The following is a 19001-nucleotide window of genomic DNA, read 5'->3' on the forward strand; positions in this document are numbered from 1 at the left end:
TGATAAGTGAGGGAACACTGAACTTGTGTATAAGTCTATACATTTTAGTCCAAAATCAGCTCCAAAAAAAATCAGCATGAGCACTTTAACTCTTATTTCAGAAAGGAATCATTCTCTTTTCTGAGTAGTGTGGCGAAAGGCAAATGCTGTTGATGTTTTGCCCTGTCCATGGAATGACCTTTGACTTATGAATGGGTCCCTGACCCCAAAATCTGTCATTGACTTATACACAAGGTCAACTTAAACACAAGTCGATATCATAATTCTGTCAGCAGAAATTTATACCATGAGGATCTCAGTTAAGATAATGAACTGGACTGCACATTTAGCTATCCATTAACACAAGGGTTGTCAAAACATAACTCTGGAGAGTTAGACCGCACAATCCCGATATAGGATCTTGGTGAATAAGAAAAGTAGAAACAATTGCACAAAGCCAGGATGAAATACGTAAAGAAGCCTTGGAGGGCAGCGATGGTGGAAGAGCATCCAGGACAACAACAAGCAAAGACGGCAAGAAAGCCAGCCAACAAAATAATAAGTCTCCAGAGGTGACCACTGCTTAGGTTTCAAAACAAACAGGAAGGCAACCTTGCTTAAAGGCTTTCTTTAAAAATCTCCTTGGTGGCCTCTCCAGCAGCCCTGGTACAACCTCAGCCTTTGCAAGTGTTGAAAAGGGATTTGTTGAACACAAGTGCAGAAGCAACGTGGCTCTCCAAAGTGGAGAGCCATGTTCAGAGAAGACACAATGGATGAGTAGGATTCACATTAAGTGTTAGCGAGGGTTCCCAGGGATTCCTTCTTATAAGAGATGTTCGCTTATTTGAGAGTTGGGAAAGTTGTTCTTTTAACTAGATTCCTCCCCATTTCCAAAAATCCTGGAGCTTTGAGTGTGGGCTTTCATAAAGACTGAAATGCATTAGCAACTCCCCTGTTCGAATATCAGCCAGCACACCAATACCTTAAATCAAGAAATAGTTCTCTAAGAGATACTCGCAGGAACATCTCAGCAGGCAAGAGTCCAAAAGTGGCAGGCTAGAACACAGAACCTAAAGCCATGGCTGATACTGAATGAAAGACTCCCTCCTGGGCACACAGAAGATTGGGCGACTTGGATGGCACTGAACAGGCTGTGCTCTGGCACCACAAGGTGCAGAGCCAACCTTAAGAAATGGGGCCACGAAATGAAGTTCATGACATGCGAGTGTGGAGAAGCGCAAACAACAGACCCCTTGCTACAATGCAGCCTGAGCCCTGCCACATGCACAATGGAGGACCTCCTTATAGCGACACCAGAGGCACAGAATGGGGAATCAAACTCTGGTCTACAAAGTTGTAATTCCAGCACTCAAACCACTATGCCATGATGGCTTTCCAAGTGTTACTCTTCTACAATTCCCAGCAGCCTACTAGACATCAGAAACAATGGTGAAGTCCCATGGTTGGAATTCCAGCCCAACAAGCTCTTCAGAGACATGTGGTTTCTACTTCTGGGTTTCAACTGTGACTGAAGAACATCATGCTCAGCTTTGACCATTGGATTCGATGGGAAAGATGAGAGACGTAATTCAACATAACTGAGAGTGCATCAGATCTCTTTTGTGGGGGGTGAGGAGGCTGCTCTAGCGATTATACTCTGGTCAGTAAGTATCCTAATACTCAGCAGTATGGTCAAACTTACCTTACAGATGTAGGGTCTTTCCCTGCAAAGGAGATAAGAAACAATTGCATTAGTTGGAATACCATTTTCCGCTGGATGTCAATAAACCTGGACTATGCTTGGATGATGAGAAGATTGGGTACGGTTGTTTTTTGTAATAATTGTGCATTGTAATTGCTTATTGGTAATTTATGGATAATGTGTTAAGTCAATTGTTATATGTTGTATGGAACCACTGCTGTTTCTACTGTTTCTACTGTTTGTGAACCGCCGTGAGTCGCCTTCGGGCTTGAGATACAGCGGTATATAAGCAAAGTAAATAAATAAATAAATTATTCCGTCCCTTCCAAGACACTTGAGGGGGACACATCCTTCTATAAGCCTTGGTTATTTTCCTTCTCAATCTTTTCTGGGTCACTATTCCCTTTGAAAAACTAGTGTAAATTGTGGATATACACTGCCCTATATCCCAGGATCTGATCCCAGGTTGTCTGCTTATCTGGCAATGTGGACTCATATAATCCAAAGCAGATAATCTGGGATCAGATTCTGGGATATAGGGAAGTGTAGAAGGGGCCTTAAACACAATTTCAGACCTTTAAAAGTTACTTTCAAAAATTTGTTTCATTATTTGCTAGAGTGTTTCCAAATAACGTCCTGTAGTTATGAAAATAAGGAACTTGTTGTTTGTTGCACTACTCATTACTATTCCTCCTATTTCATTTTGAGGGAATAATCCCGTAGAATTGATAAGAGAATAACACAACGTACGAAAATAATTCTGGGGAAAGGACTATAGAAAATATCTTTAAGAGTAACTCATACGATTAGGATACCAATAAAATGACTGTTCTAATGCTCTACATTATTTTTGAAATGTGATTCCATTATTATTTCACAAAATAATTCAATACTGGCAACAGCATCAATTGTAACCTGTCAAGCTCTCTATAATTTTCAAGAGTGACGGATCCCTGAACCCATTCTGAGTTTTAACCTGAATTTTAAAGATGTGATTCAAGATGCTAAGTGTAATTCGAAATCACAAAATATTGAGTTATATTCTGAAGACTGAAGCTTCATCTCATTGTCATATAATACAGTTTTAAAATGCATTATAGGGTCAGTGTATACTCACAGTGTAGACTCAGTGTAGACTCACCTTCAAGTCAACTCTAACATTGTTGTGGTTATTGTTGTTGTGTGCCTTTAAGCCATTTCTAACTTATAGCGATCCTCATGCAACCATCTTATGGGATTTTCTGCGGCTGAGAGTGTGCGACTCCCTCAAGGTCACCACTGGATTTCCATAGCCAAGCAGGGAATCAAATCCTGGTCTCTAGAGCCATAATCAAATGCTGAAACCATTGCATCACACCAACCATAACTGGGAAAGGTCTCTGAGCCATTTCTGACTTATAGCGACCCTAACACAACCATCTTATGGGATTTTCTGCAGCGGAGAGTGTGCGACTCCCTCAAGATCACCACTGGATTTCCATAGCCAAGCAGAGAATCAAATCCTGGTCTCTGGAGTCATAATCCAATGCTGAAACCATTGCATCACACCGACCATAACAGGGAAAGTTCTCTGAGATATTACGAGCCACATCCCTGCTTGGCTATGGGCTAACCTTTAGCAAGTCACACTCTCGCAGCTTCAGAGGAAGGCAAAGACAAACTCTCTCCAAACAAGTCTTGTCCAAACCCGCTCCTCTCTTTCATGATAATGGCTTGAAGACACAAAACAACATCATGGCAGTATACCATTTCTAACAGTATGGTTATTATTGCATTTGTATTTCAAAATGAAGCATAAACTATATTATTATCCATTCTAGATGAAGGGCAAACTATCTATCTATCTATGCAAAAAGTTTCTATTTGATTCCCAAGCAAGAATTGCATTTTCATATCACATTATGCCATCCTTGATGTTAGCCTTGGCTTGTTGCTTTATCTATGAAATGTTCTACAGAGGAATAAAGAAATCTGTTGACCTTCTCCCTTCCCCTTTTGTCAACTGCTCTTTCAGCTTAGGAAGCAAGTCATGGACACACCAAGATGATACGTAACAACAAGCCGTGGTTGATGCAAAACGGAGTTGGTCAGCCAAAAACAAACTATGGGTCCTAATTGTGGTTTTGTGGCTGCCTGACAAGCCATCATAGTCACTGAGATGGAACATAGAAAGTTACCTCATACAGAGTCAGACAACTGGTCTACCTAATTGAACATTGGGTGTATTTACTGTAGAAATAGTTTGGCAGAACTTTAATTGCCATGACTCAAGGAATCCTGGGAACTCTAATTTGGAGAGACACCAGCATTGATTGCCAGAGAAAACTCCCACTTATACAGTCCAGCCAACACAGAGATCTTTGAATTTACAATATTTCACTGCCAATAATTGTTACTGGAACCACTGTTATTCACATGTTCTTTGAGGATACCAGTTCACATCCTAGAGGATTTCGGGAGTTGTAGTCCAAAAGCTGTAGTCCAAAAAAAGACCATCCCTATGCTCTGATTCCTGCTATTAGTGCAAGTGCACTGCTTACTGCAGAGGTTCCCAACCTGGGATCCCCAGATGTTTTTGACCTTCAACTCCCAGAAATCTTAACAGCTGGTAAAGTTGTAGGCCAAAAACATCTGGGGACTCCAGGTTGAGAACCACTGGCTTACTGCATGGGGTTTTGAGTGAGACCAATGAAGGAAAGATACCTATCTGACCGCATCTCTGCCTATGAACCCACCAGGACTTTGAGATCTTCCGGGGAGACCCTGCTCTCGATCCCACCTGCTTCTCAAGCTCGGCTGGCGGGGACGAGAGATAGGGCCTTCTCGATGGTGGCTCCTCGGCTGTGGAACGCCCTTCCTACGGACATTAGACTAGCACCATCTCTAATGGTATTCCGCAAAAAGGTGAAGACCTGGATGTTTGTGCAGGCGTTTGAGTAATTTAATGCAATCTGGTAATGGAACATAGGAATGGAACAATGGACGACGAACCTGGACTACGCTTGGATGATGAGAAGATTGGGTACGGTTGTTTTTTGTAATAATTGTGCATTGTAATTGCTTATTGGTAATTTATGGATAATGTGTTAAGTCAATTGTTATATGTTGTATGGAACCACTGCTGTTTCTACTGTTTTTACTGTTTGTGAACCGCCGTGAGTCGCCTTCGGGCTTGAGATACAGCGGTATATAAGCAAAGTAAATAAATAAATAAATAAATAAAGATAGACACACATGTGTATTTACCTTTCTGATGCCTTGCTATGACGAGGTAGATAATTGAAATCACCAACACTACAAGGAGCAGGCAAACCACTGCAACGATGATGAAGACGGTCATGTCACCTGCAAAAAGAGATTGTATTTAGAGTTGGCTTCCTATCTCAAATGAGGTACTTTAAATGGTTAACACAAAAAAGCCAAACTAATAACAGATAGGATTCTGTTGGTGTTTTACTCATGCATGAGTCCTCCCACATACGCCATTGGAGACAGCTGTACATCATCTACATTGAGTTCATGTATGCAGAAATGGAGTTGTGCGTGAAGTGCAAGTGCGCTGTGCATGCAGATGGTTGTTTACACATTGTGTGATGTCTGTTGCACATGCAAATATGGCTGCACACTCAGTTGTGCCACAGCACAATCCACTAACAAGGCAAACATTGCTGTGCTGCTGCCTAAGTCCATGGATTAACGCTTCATCTCCTTGATGTAGGATCTCAGCCAATATTGCCGTGAGATGAGATGGAACAAGAAGTGACAGAAGATGTAAGCACGGATAAATAATTTCCTAGATGGAGCAATGGCATGGATCAGAGAGGCTGCAGACTCAAGCTTGGCTCAAAGAAGCAAACAACTTCAGAAGGGGGATGAAATATTCACAGAGATGGGACAACTTGGATCTCCTGGGACTTGGTGATCTATAGCCCAAATGTGGTAACAGAGAAGGCCCTGTTTCTTGGTTCCACCAACACTTTTAACTGAGGGCATCTCTGGATGAGTTGGTAGACATGGTCTCAGTGGTGGAAAAATGGGTTGAGACAGGAACATGCAAAGGTAATGTTCTATTTAAACATTTGTCCACTTTTACCAGTATGCTCTTCAACTTGGTACCTTCCAGATGTGTTGGAGAACAACTCCTCTCCAAAATTCAGCCTCAAGCATAACTCAGAGGGCACCAAGTTGGGGAAGAGTGGTCTGCACTTAATGATGGTGATTATCTCCATGGTTTCAGACCAGATCTCTCCCAAGTTCTCCCTTAGAGATTCTGGGGACACAATCTGGCCTATTCTGCATGCAAAACATTTGCTCTACAACTAAGTGACAGCCTTCTCCTTTTAAGTGCAGAGATCTGGTGTTTACATGGCTGCATGCAGATACTCTCCACAACATGGTGGATGTATATCCAGTGCAAGATGACATGCAGAACAAACTGTAAATTTGTATGGATTCAGCAGAGAGGGCGGAAATACCAAAGCACCAAATTTTGGTTGTGTCATTTCCCACATTCACCTTCAGTGGACTCGCTACTATCATTTCCTTCAGTATAGGATCGGATGATCAACGTTGCTGTTTTGTTAACTGGAGGCTGAGAGTTATGTCTGACCAGGCAAGTAAATATGGACAGATTCCTCTCTTCAGTCGCCTTCACCACCAGAGAGCTCTTGAGAGAGAAAGTTCCATCCCAATGCTGGATCGGAGATTCATCAGTTACTGTTTCACTCTTGTCATTTTCAGGCCAGGTCACGATGACGTCATTCGGATAAAAATTCTCCACGTTGCAGGTGACAGTCACAGTATGGTTCAGGTGGACAGGAGGAGGCGGGTCGATTTCCACTCGGACGTTAGGTGGAACTGTGCAAATAAAGCCAAAGACATTGGTGTCAAAACCTTACAATTAATCTAGGGATGTATATATATTTTTTGGATTATAAACAGGGTTGGACTGGGACTAAATTTTGTCATGACTTTAGTGTATAGTTGGAAAGAACACCCTAAATCTTCCAACAGTAGCCTATGCTCCTCCGCTAAAACGTCACACAAATGATGCAGGGGACTAAATGATGCAGGGAACAGATACCTATTTAGATTGTCTTAATGAACATTGGGCTATTGATACACATCAGTACTCCCGAGCTGACATTCAGTGTCCCCAACCTCTGATTGAGCAACGTATGTTCTGGTGAGCCATCATGGATTTGAGTATTGGCCTAGAGCTATGGGAGATTAGAATTGAACAAATCTTGCCAAGAAAGCTCTGTGAGAGGCTCACCTCAGGGACACCATACATCAGAAACTACTTAAGGCACACAACAGCAACAACTCTGCAGTGAGAACATCACCAGGGTTATGGCCTCCTTCAACTCTAATGTCAGGATGACTTTTAGCTTCTATTTTAGAACTAGGAAAGGTTCTTCCTCTTAACCCTTGTACAATAGGAAAAAAACACCCTGTGGTATATCCTGTGGATTACATTTGGTCTCTAGGGTGTTTTTACAGAATCATAAAAGTTGGAAGAGACCACACGGGTCATCCAGTCTAATCCTCTGCCATGTAAGAGCACAGAATCAAAGCACCTCCGACAAGCTGAATTGCCCACCAGGCAATGAAAATGTGCTTTTGCAAACTTTATTTTGTCCTCTATATGTTCTCTAGGTATGTAGGATGCAATTCTGGCCAATTTTGAGCCATCCCTGAGGCACCTTTCTAAGAGGAAATTACTTTCAGCCTCAGTTAGGACCAAAAAGACTCTGAGAGGGCCAAGTTGATGGTGATGGATGGAGGAAACATATAGATAGATAGATAGATAGATAGATAGATAGATAGATAGATAGGTGTTGTAGGGGCACCACAGTCTTGAAGGACTCTTGAGAGGGACAATATGGGCCCAATTCTGCCTTAGAGTCACCTTTGGCTGCAGAATGAGTATAGAACAAGACCTACAGCATAGGCATTCTGTGGCATTGTCACCTGAAGTGCTGAATACAGCATCCAGAATTAAGCAAGCAAAGACACTGTCGGAACAAATCTTGTCCCAGCAGATCTATTGATTTCTGCTACTGGAGTCCTTTTGGAAGTTGTGAGGCGGCACTTGATGTCGCATAGTGGGACCATTGCCAAAAACACATCTTGCCATCTGGAGGCCCTTTCTCATGCTGGAATTGCCTTTCTTGTTATTTCAATCCACTGGCTCGAATCCTACCCTCTGGAGCAACATCAAAGAACAAGCTTTCTCCGTCTTTCAACTGACATTCCTGCAGATATTTCAAGCTGGCTGCCATGTTACCTCTCAATCTTCTCTTCTCCAGACTAAATGTGCTCAGTTCCCTCAATCATTTCTCCTAAGGCTTAATTCGTAGATCTCTTACCATCTCTGTCATGCCTGCTCTGGACGCAATTCTGCTTGTCAGTGTCTCTCTTAAAGGACCTTGCCCTGAAAGAGACTCGAGATTCCAGGCAAAAAGTGACCAAAGCTATTTTACTATCATTTGTGAAGCTGTATTTCAGTTGGCTGTTTTGCAATCTGAACCCTGCAGCTAGAAATAAATATCATTGGGCTGAATGGTGCTTAAGAGACTTAGGATTGATTTCAGTTATGTCTCAGAAACTTAATTCTGGAGATTTTACTAGTGGTTTATAATAGGCTGGGGCCCAAATCAGTTTGAACGAAAAAGATTTGTAGTATTTGGTGGTCTGTTTTGTATAATCTCCAAAAACAGACTGGGGAGGAAGGAGCCAAAAAGCCCAGCTAAATGTATTGTCGAAGGCTTTCATGGCCGGAATCACTGGGTTGTTGTAGGTTTTTTCGGGCTATATGGCCATGTTCTAGAGCAGTGGTTCTCAACCCCCCCTAATGCCGTGACCCCTTAATACATCTCCTCATGTTGTGGTGATCCCCAACCATAAAATTATTTTCGTTGCTACTTCACAACTGTAATTTTGCTATTGTTATGAATCGTAATGCAAATATCTGACATGCAGGATGTGTTTTCATTCCTCGGACCAAATTTGGCACAAATACCCAATATGCCCAAATTTGAATGCTGTTGGGTTTGATGGGAGAGTTGATTTTCGTCATTTGAGAGTTTTATAGTTTTATGGGATTTATAGTTCACCTACAAGCAAAGAGCATTCTGAACTCCACCAACAATGGAATTGAACCAAACTTGGCACACAGAACACCCAGGACAAACAGAAAATACTGGAAGATGTTGGTGGGCATTGTCCTTGAGTTTGGGAGTTGTAGTTCATCTATATCCAGAAAGCAGTGTGGACTCAAACAATGATAGATCTAGACCAAACTTGGCAGCAATATTCAATATGCTGAAATGTGAACACTGGTGGAGTTTGGGGAAACTAGACCTTGACATTTGGAAGTTGTAGTTGCTGGGATTTATAGTTCACCTACAATCAGATCATTCTGAACCACAGCAACGACAGAATTGTGCCAAACTTTCCACACAGAACACTCATGAGCAACAGAATATACTGTGTTTTCTGATAGTCTTTGGTGACCCCTCTGACACCCCTTCGTGACCCCCCGAGGGGTCCCGACCCCCAGCTTGAGAAACACTGTTCTAGAGGCAATGCCTCTACAACATGGCCATATAGCTCGAAAAAACCTACAACCCAGCAAAATGGATTAAGAGAGCCAGATTTTATCAGCTACAGGCATTACGTCTGCAGTATACCTGAGGCAGGAGCTGCCGCGGAGTTATTGCAGTGTCTTTTTCTCTCTCTCTGGTGTCCATTTCCTTTGGAAAGCTTCCTAGGCTCCTTCTCCAGAGAGGGCCCTGATGGGAACTCGCTTTCCCAGCAGCACTTACACAGGAGAGGAATTGAAAAATTCCTCTTGGAGCATGATGGGAGTTGAAGTTTTTCTCTCTTTCTGTTTCTCAGCCAATAAAAAGCTTGGCTGTATCCATGCTCTAATTGGCTGAGAATGGACACAACCGGTGACTACAATTCCCAGAACCTTCTCTTGTGATCTGCATCAATAGGAGCATAGTGTCTAGATCTAGGGAAGTCATGCTACCCCTTTTCTGCTTTGGTTAGATCACACCTGGAATATTGTGTCCAATTCTGGGCACCACCATTGAAGAGAGATATTGACAAGCTGGAATGTGTCCAGAGGAGGGCGACTAAAATGATCAAGGGTCTGGAGAACAAGCCCTATGAGGAGTGGCTTAAGGAGATGGGCATGTTTAGCCTGAGGAAGAGAAGGCTGAGAGGAGATATGATAGCCATGTATAAATATGTGAGAGGAAGCCACAGGGAGGAGGGAGCAAGCTTGTTTTCTGCTTCCTTGGAGACTAGGACGCAATGGAAGAATGGCTTCAAACTACAAGAGAGGATATTCCATCTAAACATGAGGAAGAACTTCCTGACTGTGAGAGCCGTTCAGCAGTGGAACTCTCTGTCCCAGAGTGTGGTGGAGGCTCCTTCTTTGGAAGCTTTTAAACAGAGGCTGGATGGCCATTTGTCAGGGGTGATTTGAATGCAATATTCCTGCTTCTTGGAAGAATGGGGTTGGACTGGATGGCCCATGAGGTCTCTTTCAACTCTTTGATTCTATGATTCTATGTTATGGTTAAAGCTTAAAATAATTCTAAAAAATTAGTAGATAGGTGAATTGTTTTGAAACTGGACAGGCCTTCAGTTGTAAATGGGGCCTAAAACTAAGGTAGGTTTCATGCAGATAGGCCTTAACATGACTGAAGATGGATCCTTTAACATTTCTCATTGTAACCAATGGGCTGAATCTTTGCCACATGAAAATGCCAACAACCCTCCGCTTTTGAATAATTTCCTGGTAAACAGAATGAGGGGTCAGCCGACAATGGACCCTGAAAGGGGATGCCTTCTGGCCAGAGGCGGCCCTGTGTAATTTTCAACGGTAAACAAACAGTATTCCCCCCCCCCCCCAACCAATCACTGATATACATTTTCTGTTTGTCGTGGGAGTTCTGTGTACCATATTTGGTTCAATTCCATCATTGGTGGAGTTCAGAATGCTCTTTGATTGTAGGTGAACTATAAATCCCAGCAACTACAACTCTCATATTTCAAGATTTATTTTCCCCAAAGAGCGCCCCTGGGCAACATGAACTATACTGCAAATGCTAACTTTGCGTAATGGGTTGGTTCTGGCCGAATTACATACCTCTAGTTTATAGGGATGTAAATCTTCACTATTTTCATTCTCACCAGCAGGAATGAACTAAAATACACAGTTTTCTCCTTGTAGTATGAAAGATATCAAAAACTGCATGATTGTCAGACTATTTACAGTTCACGATTTACATTGAGCAAAAAAAAATTGCATGCGGGTTTTTGTATGTTTGCAGAAAGCTACATTTACTGTGCAGAAAACATGTTTCTTGCACAATATATTTGTTTCTGCACAGAATGCCACATTTTTCTGTGTCAAAATATTTCTGTTTTCTGTACAGAAAACATAAAAAACACTCATGTGTATTTTCATGTAAAACAAACCCAAACTTTAATATTTTTGCCTATCTAGAGGTTCATCTACATCAGGTATGGGCAAACTTTGGCAATGCCTGATCTACACTGTCAAATGAATGCAGTTTGATACTACTTTAAGTGTCATGGTTCAATGCAAGGTCTTTTGCCTTACAACAGCAAAACAACAGAGAGTAGACAATCAGGCACATCTAATCACTTCTCAACAAAAGATTCCCCAGGCACTGCCAAGCCATCAAATGCTAATCAAGGTGGTCAGTTGAAACATTCACACCTAGCTCCAGCAGACAAGAGTCCTTTGCCCCACCTGGGTCATTCCACAGATATATAAACCCATTTTCCTACTTCCAACAGACCTCACTACCTCTGAGGATGCTTGCCATGGATGCAGGCGAAACGTCAGGAGAAAATGCCTCTAGAGCATGGCCATATAGCCCAGAAAAACCTACAACAACCCAGGTCTTTTGCCTTCTTTATCAAAAAGGGCAGGTGTCTTGCTAAACTACAATTCCCAGTATTCCTTAGATTTGAACCATGGCAGTTAAATCTCTTGGGAAGACAAGCGGGGAAACGTCAGCGTGCTGGAAGAAGCAAAGACCACCAGCACTGAAGCGATGGTCCTCCGCCACCAACTCCGCTGGACCGCCCATGTTGTCCGCATGCCCGACCACCGTCTCCCAAAGCAGTTCCTCTACTCCGAACTCAAGAATGGAAAACGGAATGTTGGTGGGCAGGAAAAGAGGTTTAAAGATGGGCTCAAAGCCAACCTTAAAAACTCTGGCATAGACAGAACTGGGAAGCCCTGGCCCTTGACCGCTCCAGCTGGAGGTCAGCTGTGACCAGCAGTGCTGCAGAATTTGAGGAGGCACGAATGGAGAGTGAAAGAGAGAAACCTGCCAAGAGGAAGGCGCATCAAGCCAACCCCAGCTAAGACCGCCTTCCACCTGGAAACCAATGCCCTCACTGTGGAAGAAGATGCAGAACAAGAATAGGGCTCCACAGCCACATACGGACCCACAAGACTATTGGAAGACAATCATCCTCGGAAAGCGAGGGATCGCCTAAGTAAGTAAGTAAGTAAAGTAAAACTGCATTAATTTTACGGTGTAGATGCACCCTAAATCCTACCCATTAGAGTTCCCCAACACTTGAGAAAACTGTTTTTGACTACTAAAAAAGTTTAAATATGGTTTCTAATCTTAGTAATTCAATTGGTCTAAAAAAATGAGGTTTGGGCAAAGCGGATTGTTTGGTCACCCGAGTTTAAATAATAGAAAAACCATATAGTAATCTGTCTTTGACAAGGAATGCAACTTGTGAGCATGGCTGTAGGGCCTGTCTTTATTCAACACTGCCTACTGCTTAAGACCATAAGACATGTCTCATTCGATCAGGCTGGCTCAATCAATTCCATAGAGAGCCAGAGGAAACAGCATTTAATGGCTTGCTAGTGGACTTCCCATAGGCAACTTCCCATAGGAAGAAAATAAATCCTCAACTACCGCTCTCATCCAGAATAATGCCTCCTTATGTTCTTAAGATGAATGAGGAATTGAAATCCATAGATTACATGTGAACTTTCGGGCATTTCTGAAACTTCAGTCCCCAGAAGCCAATGGTAAAGGATTGCGGGATTCATACTCTTAAAAAAAGTATGGAAAATTTAGGATTTACTAGCTTTGGCTCTAAGTTGGGCATGGGCAAACTTCGGCCCTTCGGGTGTTTTGGACTTCAACTCCCACAATTCCTAACAGCCGGTAGGCTGTTAGGAATTGTGGGAGTTGAAGTCCAAAACACCCGAAGGGCCGAAGTTTGCCCATGCCGGCTCTAAGTACTTGAGTGGACACCTCCATAGTGCAACTCAACTTCAGAATGAGACCACAAACGAATTTCAGGTTGAGTCCCAATTTTCTGGAATCCAAAAGACCTCAAATGCAGAAAATTATTGTTGCCCCTTCCTCTTCCGCTCTTGGGGAAAGGGGGCTAATTACACATCCAGTCCCATCTGAGTTTTTCTCCAGAAACTATTTGGCACAAGTCTGAAAACTGGTAAGAAAAAGGGGAAAGGGGGGGATCTGGGTTGAGACTTTGGATCACCTCTCAACAAAATCACCTCTCAACAAAATTCTGCTCTAGGCACTGTCAGGCCATTATATGCTAATCAAGGTGGTCAGTTGAAACATTCACACCTAGCTCCAGCAGACAAGAGTCCTTGGTCTCACTCTGATCATTCCACAGATATATAAACCCCTTTTCCTAGTTCCAACAGACCTCACTACCTCTGGGGATGCTTGCCATAGATGCAGGCGAAACGTCAGGAGAGGATGCCTCTAGAACATGGCCATATAGCCCGAAAAAACGACAACCCAATCTGGGTTCTGCTGCTGGACTTACACAACTCCCCTGTCAAAAGCATATCTCAAGGGGAATAAAAGTTCAAATGCATCTAGCAGCCATAGGATCAGGATATGTTGCAAAGCTCTGACTGTCCAGCCAATGTACACTGTGTTTGGGTTGTTGTTCTGACCTCATAACCTCTGAGGATGCCTGCCATAGATGCAGGCGAAACATCAGGAGAGAATGCTTCTAAAACAGTGGTTCTCAACCTTCCTAATGCCGTGACCCCTTAATACATATAACCTCATACATATAACATATAACCTCATGTTGTGGTGACCCCCAACACTGTTTTTGTTGCTACTTCATAACAGTCATAAATTTACTACTGTTATAAATCATAATGTAAACATCAGATATGCAAGATATATTTTTATTCACTGGACCAAACTGGGCACAAATACCCAATGCACCCACATGTAAATGCTAGTGGGGTTGGGGGAGAAATGATTTTGTAATTTGGGAGTTGTAGTTGCTGGGATTTATAGTTCACCTATAATCAAAGAGCATTCTCAACTCCACCAGCGATGGATTTGAACCTAATTTGCCACACTGAACTCCCATGACCAATGGAAAACACTGGAAGGGTGTGGTGGGTATTGACCTTGAGTTTGAGAGTTGTAGTTCACCTATATCTAGAGAGCACTGTGGACTCACGCAATGGTGGATCTGGACCAAGCTTGGCACAAATACTCAATATGCGCAAATGTGAACACTGGTGGAGCCTGGGGAAAATAGAACTTGACTTTTGGGAGTTGTAGTTGCTGGGATTTATAGTTCATTGCAATCAAAGAACATTCTGAACTCCACCAACGATAGAATTGGCTCAAACTTCCCACATGGAATCCTCATGACCATCAGAAAATACTGTGTTTTCTGATGGTCTTTGGTGACCCCTCTGACACCCCTCAGGGGTCCCGATCCCCAGGTTGAGAAACACTGTTCTAGAACATGGCCATATAGTCCAAAAAACCTACAACAACCCAGTGATTCTGACCATGAAGGCCTTTGATAATACATTACACTGTGTTTTCCTTCCATCTGGGTAATGGCAGAATGGAGTGGGCAACCTAGATATTGGGATGCAAGTGCAACCGGGATTGGCAGGCTGCTAAAGCCTTCCAGCACTGCCTGAGTCCATTGCTGCTGAATGCTTTTGTGCTCCCACTTCGTTTTCCCCATCAAATTCCTGATTGTGGCAGAATGATAGTTCCCTGAGAAAATCTCAGTGGAAGCTGGATGCATAACTCGTCTCTTTCCCTTGCTATCCCTCACTCATTATGTAGATGCAAATACAAAGCGAAAAATATCTGTTCTCAAGCATCTTGGATAAATGAGAGTCAACCTGTACTACCTACCTTCTTTCTTTCTTTCTTTTCTAGCACCAAATTAAATGTTTTTCTTTTCCTGCTAGGCACATTGGTTTAAATGTTTATTTTTGATTTAATGCATGGCTGCATTTTGTTGCTGTTGATTTTTGGCTGCAAGTGAGGAAGTGTCTCTTCTTTTAGGAAAGGCAGAAGCTTCATTAGAATGGGTCAAACCAGTGGTCCATGGAGCCTAGAAGGTGACAACTCGGCCTGGCTCTCCAAAGTCTCAAGTGAGATTATTTTATATCCTTACCTGGAGATCTATGCCATTCAATCTATGGTATTCAATCTATCCCAGGTATCCTCCAGCTTTTTGGGCCTCCAACTCCCAGAAGGTCTAGCCAGCTTGTTCAATGGTCAGGAATTCTGGGAGTTAGAAGACTGGAGTTGGTGGGTCCCTAGTCTATCATCTCTAAATCAGGTATAGTCAAACCGAGGCCTTGGGGGAGGGGGGCGGATGTGGCTCCTTGGGCTTTTTTCTCAGGCCCTCCTCTCTCTCACCATCCTATCCTTCTTTCCTTTTCTCTTTCTTTCCCTCCCTTCCTTCAAACCTCCCTTTCTCCCTCCCGCCTTCCTTCCCTTTCATCCTTCCTTCTTTGCCTCTATCCTCCCTCCTTCCTTCTTTCCATCTTTCTCCTTCCCTCCCCCCTCCATTCCACCCTTCCTTCCTTCCCTCCCTTCAAACCTCCCACTTTCTACCTCCCCACTTCATTCCCTTCCATCCTTTCATCCTTAGTTCCTTGCCTCTTTCCTCCCTCCTTCCCCCTCTCCATTTTTTCTCCTTCCCTCCCCTCCCCCTCCATTCCACCCTTCCTTCCTTCCCTCCCTTCAAACCTCCCTCTTTTTCCCTCCATACTTCCTTCCCTTCCACGCTTTCATCCTTCCTTCCTTGCCTCTTTCCTCCCTCCTTCCCTCTCTACCTCTTTCTCCTTCCCTCCCCCTCCATTTCACCCTTCCTTCCTTCCCTCCCTTCAAACCTCCCACTTTCTACCTCCCCACTTCATTCCCTTCCATCCTTTCATCCTTAGTTCCTTGCCTCTTTCCTCCCTCCTTCCCCCTCTCCATTTTTTCTCCTTCCCTCCCCTCCCCCTCCATTCCACCCTTCCTTCCTTCCCTCCCTTCAAACCTCCCTCTTTTTCCCTCCATACTTCCTTCCCTTCCATGCTTTCATCCTTCCTTCCTTGCCTCTTTCCTCCCTCCTTCCCTCTCTACCTCTTTCTCCTTCCCTCCCCCTCCATTTCACCCTTCCTTCCTTCCCTCCCTCCCTCCCCTCTTTCTCCTTCCTTCCTTCCTTTCCCTCCCTCCCTCCCTTCATTCCCTCCATCCTTCCTTCCCTCCCTTCATTCCACTTCTCCTTACTTCCTTCCATCTTTCCCTCCCTCCCTTACTTCCCTCTTTCTCCCCCTTCTTTCTTCCCTTTCACCCTTCCTTCCTTCCTTCCTTCCTTCCTTCCTTCCTTCCTTCCTTCCTTCCTTCCCTTTTTCTTCCCTCCCTCCCTCTTTCTCCTTCCTCCCTCCCTCCCTTCATTCCCTCCTTCCTTCCTTCCCTCCCTTCATTCCACTTCTCCTTCCTTCCATATTTCCCTCCCTTACTTCCTTATCTCCCTTTCTCCCAGCTTCTTCCTTCCCTTTCACCCTTTGGTCCCTCCCTTCCTCCCTTCTCTTTTTCCTCCTTCCTTCCCTCTCTCCCCTCCCTCCCTCCCTCCCTTCCTTTTTGTCTTTCCTTCCTCTCTCTTTCCTTCCCCCTCTCCCTCCATTCCCTTCCACCCTTCCTTCTCTTCCTCTCTTCTTTCCTTCCTTCTCTTTTCCCTTCCTCCTTTCCTCCTGGGGGATATTTAGCTGGGAGAAGAGAGAAGAAAGCCATGTTTCAAGATTTCAAAGGGCATCCCATTGAGAAGGAGGAGGGGGAAGACTGGTTTTCTGCTGTTCTAGAGATCAGGGCATAAGGGGGCAATGGTTTCAAATGGCTGGGAAAGAGATTTGACTGAAAAGATTAGGAAGAACTTCCTAGAGAGTGGCATAGGCTGCCTGGGAGTGTGGTGGAGTCTCCTTCTCTGGAGGCTTTTCCACAGAGGCTGTCTATCCTATTGATTGTGCCTCCTTGGATGGCATGGGGTTGGACTGGATGGCCCTTCCAACTCCAAGGATTCTGTATCACGAAGAGGCAGTAAACGTAAAATCCCACTTATTTTTTGAAATTGGATGTGATGGGTGTGTTCAGACTGTTGTGGTGATGATATTCAATTTCTACAGAGGTAGAATCTGAAGTCATAGCCCTATTAGCCAGGGTTATCGGTATTCAAAGGGATCCTGTAGCACCATACAGACTAAATGCGAGAAAGAATGAAACAGGCTTTATCTAGGAAAGCTTCTGCCACTAACTTTGTTCCCTTTCAGTCACTCCAGGATCCCTTTGCATGCTAATTTCTAGTGGGTTTGTTATTTTGAAAGATGATCAATAGTCTGGAAAGTAAGCCTTGTGAGGAATGATTGAGGGGAATGGATATGTTTCTCATAGAGCACAAAAGGTTGAGAGGGGACAGAATAGCCAGCTTTATCTAAGTGGAAGGCATGAAGAAAATAAACCTTTTTCTGTTGCTGAATATAAGCCAGTGGATTCTAATGACAGGAAAAGATTCCACCTAAATATTAGGAAGAACTCTTTTACTGTAAAAGGAGACCCAATTGTCTTGGGGACTTGGGGACTCTCCTTTAAATAGATACTGGTTGAACACCTTTTAAAGGGTGCTTTATTTGTGGATTCTTGCATGGCAGTTGGACTTGAAAGTCCCTATAGTCCCTTCCAACTCCAAGATTTTCCAATTCTGTATGTACCATGTCCATATCACTTAGGAATGGAGGCAATTTATAAAGGTAAACAACAACAACAAAGACATCAAGTCCGAAAGGTCTCATCTACTCCATGACATGCAAAATGAACCAGCCCTGCCCCTTTTTTGCAATCGTATCCCATCAGAAACCCAGAGCCCTGCCAATCCCAGTACCTCGGAGGACATCCCCAAGACTAAAGCTCTGCTTCAAGGGACTTCTCAAAGTGTTGTGTTCGATCTGACAGATGAGCTGCGACTTTGCGTCCTCTTTCGCGAGCTGCACCTCCACGGAGCTCCAAACCTCATAGGAGATGCTCTCTCCTTCCGGGCGAACGGTGGTCCGCAAGGGCTGGATGGGCCTTGAGTCCTTCAACCAGGTGACTGTAATGTCTCGGGGAGAGAACCGGTCGGAGGTACAATTGAAAGTCACCGAGGCCCCCGCCTCCACTCGGCTGATGGGTGCTTGGATAAGTGGCTGCGAAGGTGTAGCTGCAAGAAAAAGGGAGAAAGAAGTCACATATCAATATAATGTTCCCAACTGGGTCAAGCCTAGAAACCGGTCCCACCCATCCTCTCCCCCCATCTCACCAAAGGCTCATGGATGGCACACTGTTGGCACTGGCACACCAGCTCCAAGGCTTGTGTAGGTCTTCAAGAAGGTGTTGGCATTGGCTTCAAGGACTGTGCACGTTATGGAATAAAGAGCATTGTCCCTGTGCTGGGAACAAGCCCTTGGGTTGCCAGTGGTAGACTGAATTCATGTTTCTCAGACTTGCAGGTTTCATGTTGCAGGCCTCTGGTCTGTCACACCTAAGGGTATCAGGTACCTCAGTCATGGGACAAATGGCTTTCCAGTAAATTATAGGCCTCTCAGCCCATGTATCTATTGTCACTGGTCAGTTCTTAGGTCATAGAATCATAGAATCAAAGAGTTGGAAGAGACCTCATGGGCCATCCAGTCCAACCCCCTGCCAAGAAGCAGGAATATTGCATTCAAAGCACCCCTGACAGATGGCCATCCAGCCTCTGTTTAAAAGCTTCCAAAGAAGGAGCCTCCACCACACTCCGGGGCAGAGAGTTCATGACAAAAGTTAGATTGTGTTTGTGGATGTGTTTATGACAACTCCGCTGCATACAAGCCCAGGAAATCCTACATCCAGCCAAGCTGGTTCCCATATGAGCTGATTCTCCTTTCTGCGGGGGATATCTGGACTTCCATATATTGTTGCAGTTA

At 44.0% G+C, this 19001-nt stretch overlaps 1 protein-coding gene across 7 annotated transcripts in view; it reads right to left on the reverse strand.

Moving 5' to 3' along the window:
* The window catches only part of LOC132773014 (tyrosine-protein phosphatase non-receptor type substrate 1-like), a 659100-nt gene that overhangs the window by 14334 nt on the left and 625765 nt on the right, over positions 1-19001 (reverse strand). For all 7 annotated transcript variants that reach the window (XM_060771884.2, XM_060771886.2, XM_060771881.2 and 4 more), the window contains 4 exons: positions 17942-18256; positions 6197-6538; positions 4928-5026; positions 1682-1703 (listed from right to left, as the gene is read on the reverse strand). In XM_060771884.2, coding sequence (XP_060627867.2) covers positions 1682-1703; positions 4928-5026; positions 6197-6538; positions 17942-18256 — 778 coding nt within the window. The remainder of the gene's footprint in view (positions 1-1681; positions 1704-4927; positions 5027-6196; positions 6539-17941; positions 18257-19001) is intronic.

Source organism: Anolis sagrei, chromosome 4 (genome assembly GCF_037176765.1).
Source record: "Anolis sagrei isolate rAnoSag1 chromosome 4, rAnoSag1.mat, whole genome shotgun sequence".
Taxonomy (NCBI): Eukaryota; Metazoa; Chordata; class Lepidosauria; order Squamata; family Dactyloidae; genus Anolis; species Anolis sagrei.